The 6397-nt window shown below is 52.8% G+C and overlaps 1 protein-coding gene across 3 annotated transcripts in view; it reads right to left on the bottom strand.

Annotated features, from left to right (window-relative positions):
* Positions 1-887: 887 nt before the first annotated feature.
* TEF (TEF transcription factor, PAR bZIP family member) overlaps positions 888-6397 on the bottom strand; it is a 34286-nt gene continuing 28776 nt past the window's right edge. For all 3 annotated transcript variants that reach the window (XM_017870288.1, XM_017870287.1, XM_017870286.1), the window contains exons 3-4: positions 5858-6078; positions 888-4465 (exon numbers count right to left, since the gene is read on the bottom strand). In XM_017870288.1, coding sequence (XP_017725777.1) covers positions 4250-4465; positions 5858-6078 — 437 coding nt within the window. In that variant the 3' untranslated portion in view covers positions 888-4249. The remainder of the gene's footprint in view (positions 4466-5857; positions 6079-6397) is intronic.

Below are 6397 nucleotides of genomic sequence, written 5' to 3'. Positions count from 1 at the left end.
GTTAGCCAGGATGGTCTCGATCTCCTGACCTCGTGATCCGCCCGTCTCGGCCTCCCAAAGTGCTGGGATTACAGGCTTGAGCCACCGCGCCCGGCCAATTTTTGTATTCTTAGTAGAGACAGGGATTCACCATGTTGGCCAGGCTGGACTCAAACTCCTGACCTCAAGTGATCTGCCTTCCTTGGCCTCCCAAAGTGCTTGGATTACCAGCATGAACCACCGTGCCTGCCCTTTTTTTTTTTTGAGACGGAGTCTCGCTCTGTTGCCCAGGCTGGAGTGCAGTGGCATGGTCTCAGCTCACTGCAACCTCTGCATCCCGAGTTCAAGCGATTCTCCTGCCTCAGCCTCCTAAGTAACTGGGATTACAGGTGTCTGCCACCACGCCTGGCTAATTTTTTTGTATTTTTAGTAGAGATGGAGTTTCACCATATTGGCCAGGCTGGTCTTGAACTCCTGACCTTGTGGTTTGCCCGCCTTGGCCTCCCAAAGTGCTGGGATTACAGGCATGAGCCACTGCGCCCGGCCCTTTCTTTTCTTTACAGAGCTGCCATCACGCATTTTCTATTTGAGAACACTTGTCATAAGCAGCTCCCTGTCTGTCTTCTAGTTGTTTAGCACTTTTATCTGTTCCAACTGCTTCTGGTCTGGTATCTGTCCCTCCTCAATATAAGCAGGGCAAGAATCACTTCCATCTGATAGATGAGGAAACTGAGGCCGAGTGGTTGGGGTCAGATGCTAAGAGTGTCTGGACTATGATGAAAGGGGTGTCTGGGGTGGATTCTAATGAGATAGTTTTCCAGCTTGACTCTACAGCTCCTAGGCCAACACTCAAGGGAGGAAACTCGAGATTAGGGGTGCGGGGAAGGACAGAAAAGACAGTCCCAACATTCTCATTTCAAAATATTTAATTTTGTCTGAAAAGGATACATTCCCAGCTTCCCTCCCACCACATCACTCCGGCCCACCAGCAGTGACACACTCGCACGCACACACGCACATAAGGCCAATGGGCTACGGTCTGCTTCCGCCCTCTCTGGCTGGAAAGAAGGGATTTTTCTCTTGCCTCCTTCCCCCAACAAAGGTAAAGAAGAGAGGGGCCCGCTGGAATGCCAGCTCCCAGGGAAGGCCACAGAGCCCCACACGCTCTATCACATCACATGCACTTAGAAAAATAAAACCAAGTGGTGTTCTGGCATCCCCAACACCGTAAGAGAGCAATAGCCACCTGGAAGTCATCTTTGCCATTTTCTAGAAAAATTTATTGCACTTAATTAGCAGATGTTAAAGGAGCTCTGGGGTAGAGCTTTGCCATGAAAACCAGATGCTCCTCGGCCCTTTGCGTTCCAAGGAGCACGGCTCCCGGGGCCCAGGTAGAGGGCTGCCCAGCTTCAGAGGGTTTTTCCCCACTGGCTTGCGTGCCTGCCGCCCCGCCTCAGGCCAGAGGACCGCAGGAGTGGCTTGCACAGCCCCTCTCAGCAGGGTTACTTGTACCCAGACTGAAGGTTCACTGCTAAGTGCCCCCTCCAACCTCAGAAGCCAGACAGGCAAACCTCTTCCTTTGACCAAGGGTAAGAGGTACCCAGGTCCTACACAAAGTTGCCATAAACCTTGAAAACCCTCCCTCTCTCTAAATGCACATGTTCCTCCATCACATGAGACATTTATAATACGAATATTCCTGCAAAGTTCCAGCTCATTCATGATTTGTCTGTTCTGAGGTTGCGCTAAGGGTGCCACAAAGCTTTAGACAGGATGCTTAGGAATTAGATGGTATTTCCAAGCCCATCAGAACCCACGGAAAGCCAAGGTAAAGTCAGCTTCTCTAGCCTCCAGTGATTTACAGATGTCAAAGATCCAAGCACAGGAGCCTCAGTCTCCAGCAGTCAGCCTCCAAGAGGAAGAAGGCCCAGGAGGGAGCCAAGAGACTCCCATTCCCTCGAGAGAAACTGAGCAGGCACCAACCCTCTCCTGCAAGCACGGATTTTTAGGACAGGAGAGGAGACAACCTTACCTGAGCACTTCTTTTCTCCCACAGGTCAGCCTCTGTGGACATCCTCCATCTTGTCCCCACCAGGCTCCTGACTCAGAGGGGCATTTCGAAGAGTCCAGCAGCTTACTTTCCAAGTAAGCACTTTGGGAAAGAACCCAATACCCACTGCCCGGGGGAAAGAAGGGAGGGCACCAGACAGGCAGAGGGCGGGATAAAGAGAAGACATCGAGCCACCATCCCAGCCACTGGGCTCGGAACATGGACACCAGAGATTTAGTGTCCATCCTTAAAAAAATAAAACTGCAAAAACACAAACCATATACTTTCCGGCAAAGAAAACGAAGAGCTTTTAAGCTCGAGGCTCTTCCACTAATAACAAAATGAGAACCGCCCTCTTGGTGATCCACCAGGCCAGAGGGAGCGTGCCCGGGAGGGAGAGCTGCCCAGGGCAGGACGCTGACATGCTGGATGCGCCTGCCCTGTGTGGTTACAATAGAGTGAAAGTGTGTACATGGTTTTTAGAGAACCACAAAGTAAAAGTCAGGGGCCTGGCGAGAGGAGTGACCTCCCTTGGCCTCAGGGCCCCTTGTCAAGTCCCCCGGAGAGGTGGGTGGGAGGTCCCCGAAGGACCGTGGCATTCCCCTGGGGTGAGGTCCACGCCTTGGTCTTAACACCTGTTATGAAAAGTCTTTAGAAGTCGGGGCCCGGGACTCTGAACCACCACGGTAAATAAAGCCAGTGTTACGGAGGGCAAAGCATGGCCATCGCCTCTGTCTCCTCTTCACCACAGGCTGCCCACCCTGAGCAAATAAGCACACCCATCTCAGGGGTGCCCCAGTGACCCAAACGAGCAGAGGCTTCCATGAATTTCCTCGGTGAATCTTCTGAGCACAGCAGAAGGGCAAGTCCAGCCACACAAGAGAAAGGAGTCGTTGTGAGGCAGGGGAGGCCACAGCTGTGAGAAGCCACAGCATGGCCAACCTCACGAGTGGCCCCCGTCTCCTGGGACCAAGACTGAGGGGACCCTAGGCCTGTGTAAACATCCTAACAGCCTGCTATCCCGTAAAAGTGGCACTGTGACCTTGGTGACTCTAGACTAGGTGTCTTGCCCTACTGACACCCTCCAGGCAGCTCGCATGGGAGGGATCCTGAAGCAAGAATTGCGAGGCCCTCACTGCCCCCAGGGAGAGTGCACTCTAGCCCAGGCCACACCGGTGAGCAGACCAAGAAAAAAAGGGAGCTTCTCAAGAAACACACCACATTTCTCGTGCCCATGGTGGAAGGGGGCTGTGGAGGCGTTTTCTAAACACCACTAGGAAGGCGAATCCTGGGGTCCAGGAAGTTCAAGCCTCCTAGGTAAGAGGGGTTTTCCTTTTAAATCTATGGTCCAAGACTGGACACTGGGTGGAAAGAAACAGCAGGCCCAGAGGCCTGGTGTAGTGGGACAAACGAGCTTCAGAAGGTGGCCTCTGAGTAGCCTGGAAAGGAAATGAAAAGGCCTCCCTTGGCCCTGGCACTCCGGGCTCAGAGAGCAGTCATCCTGGGAGTCTCTCCTCCACAGCCAGTGAAATGCAGAGAGAGCCAATGGCCTCAGAGCCATAAGGGAAAAGGGGTGCAGGAGCTGAGAAAGGCTGGGTGCACTTCTGCTGCAGGCCCCAGCCTCAAGCCCCATCCCAGGCTGTGCAGAGACCCCACTCCTGCAGCCTGCCACCCATGCAACACTGACGGAGGAGCTGGTGTGTCCTTCTGCCTCCAAGTAAGATGGGAACAGATATTACTCAGACCGTCTGGGGGGGATGAGGTGCGTGACAGACACACCTTGAGTGGAAACGCACCCTGCTACCTGAGAAGACATAGGGTGACAATGATCACAACTCATTCTGCAGAGATAGCCCTCGGCAGCCCAGGCTGGAGACTGAGGGAGAGTCCAGGGACCCTGAGCGCCTGGGAGAGAGAGGTGTGTACTCCAGAGGTCCCCTTCCGATTCAACTGGGACATCCAAGAATAGAAACTAAGGCCGAGTCACCCGTCTATGCATTCTCTTGCGTTCCCCACCAGTGAGGAGACTGGCCCCCCAGGGACGTCACGACGTGCGCGGGCCATGGTATAATGAAGCTGAGACGTGGCCGCTCCTGCAGCAGGTGCGCCGCCATGCGCCCACGACGAGTCATAAGTCTCCACGCGTGTGAGGGGTTTCAGGGAGCCCCCAGGCAGAGGTCTGAGGTGCAGGCAGTGCCCTGCCCGGGCGGGGGGCACGGGTTACAAGGGCCCGTATTTGGTCTCATACTTGGACACGATGGTCTTGCACTTGCCCACTTCCTTGCGTAGCTCGGCCACCTCCGTCCGCAGGGCTGTGTTCTCCTTCTCCAGGAAGGCCGCCCGGATGGTGATCTGATTCTCTTTCAGGCGCCGGGCATCCCGCGACCGTTTAGCCGCCACGTTGTTCTTCTTGCGTCTTGTCCAGTACTTTTCATCCTGTGCGGAAGTGCCCTCTGTGAGTCTCTTGTCTTTCCCCACGAAGGAACCCGATTTTTCCACTCCCACCACCTGAATTCCCCTAACTCATCTGGTGTGGCCACAACTAAAGCAGGGATACCAGGGAGGGAGCAGCACAAACCAGGGCACACTGAGGGGACTGCCCTTTCCTCGGGAGCAGGATGAGAAACAAAAGTTATTTGGTAGGTTACATGGTGAAGAGAAGGAGACCCATCTCCTGGAGGCCTGGTACCTGCTGCTCCAGCACAAAGCACTGCACTGTCCATACCCTTGCCTCACTTAGGCATTTTGGTTGTGGGTAAGGGCCTAGTTCCCCGAGTTGAGATCTTGGCTCTCCAAGATTACTAGCAGTGAAACTGCAAGTACTTTAACCCCTCAATATCACAGGTCCCTTATCTTTACAATGAGAAATAATAGGCCAGGCATGGTGGCTCACTCCTGTAATCCCAGCACTTTGGGAGGCCGAGGCAGGTGGATCACTTGAGGTCGGGAGTTCAAGACCAGCCTGGTCAATATGATGAAACCCCATCTCTACTAAAAATACAAAAATTAGCTGGGCATGGTGGTGCGTGTCTGTAACCTCAGCTACTCAGGAGGGTGAGGCACAAGAATCAGTTGAACCCGGGAGGCAGAAGTTGCAGTGAGCTGAGATCATGCCACTGCACTCAGAGTGAGACTCTGTCTAAAAAATCAAAACAAACCAAACCAAACAAAACAAAAGTCAGTGCCTGGCCTGCAGTGAGTACCATCTAAATATTTACCACGATCATCACATCATTATTAAAGTCTCAGAAACCTCCCCGGGAGGCAGGTTCAGTTGTTCCCATTTTACAGATGAGGAACTTGAGGCACAGCTAGGCCACAGGTGGCAACATGGAGTTTGAACCCAGGTCTGGCTGACTCCAAGGATTTGGATGAAAAATCCTTGCTGTAAGTTTTTCATAGGAAAGGATGGAAAACTGCAAAATTCCTTCTTTCCACCAGTTCCTAACAGCACCACCAGCTTGCTCATCCCTGGGGATGGCAACATACAAGCAATCCTTTGTCCTTCAAAGCAAGGACTTTTTCAACCCCAGTTCCTGTGGCCTGAGCTCTTGCCCAGTGGCTGGGCTATAGCCAGGGAGGCAGGAACATCAACACTGCCTGGGGAAGGAGAGAGAAACTACAGGGAGTCACACTGGGGCCAAATGCCACATGACTCCTTTTCTTTCTACTAAACTGCTGCGAGACATGGCTTTAAACACTGAACTTATGTCTTTCCAAATGGTGTCACGAGGGAAGGCTCTCCAGATAAAATCAAATTCGAGAAGCCATAGCCCCTAGGCCCTTGAACCAATGTTGCATCTTTACTTATAAGGGATAACAGGTTACCTTCTGCTCATCGGGGACAAAGACCTTCTTGGCCTTTTTGATCATGGGCTGGGGCTTCAGGTCCTCCTCAGCAAACTTGTGCTTCCGAGGGTTGAAGAGCTCCCCGCCTGGCACACTGGAGAGCACCAGGTCGGCGGGGTCTGGATTGAAGTTCACATCCACCTCCACACAGTTGGGGTCAATGGGACTGGGAGTCTCCCTCTCCTTCTCCAGGGAAGATTCTGCAAGACACAGAGACAGATGCTCCCGAAGCAGCCCACCAGACAGAGAAGACCCACGCCACACAGCCAGAGACCTGGCTGAACCTCAAGGCTGCATAAGCCACTGCTGCTTGGGGAGAAGAAAACTCCAACAGTACCAACCCCTAAGCCAGACTGGCACACGGTTCAATTCCACAACACAAACATTCAAAGAATTATTTCCTTCAGGAACAGAATGCTCAAAAGGAAACAGAAGCCCTCGAAAAAAACAGGGTTTTCCAATTGTTTCCACCCCCTCCAGAAATGTTAAGCAAAACATAAATTTTTTTTTTTTTTTGGA

Source organism: Rhinopithecus bieti, unplaced genomic scaffold (assembly GCF_001698545.2).
Source record: "Rhinopithecus bieti isolate Rb0 unplaced genomic scaffold, ASM169854v2 scaffold_4967, whole genome shotgun sequence".
In the NCBI taxonomy this organism is placed as follows: Eukaryota; Metazoa; Chordata; class Mammalia; order Primates; family Cercopithecidae; genus Rhinopithecus; species Rhinopithecus bieti.
This window is presented reverse-complemented; position numbering and strand designations above follow the sequence as displayed.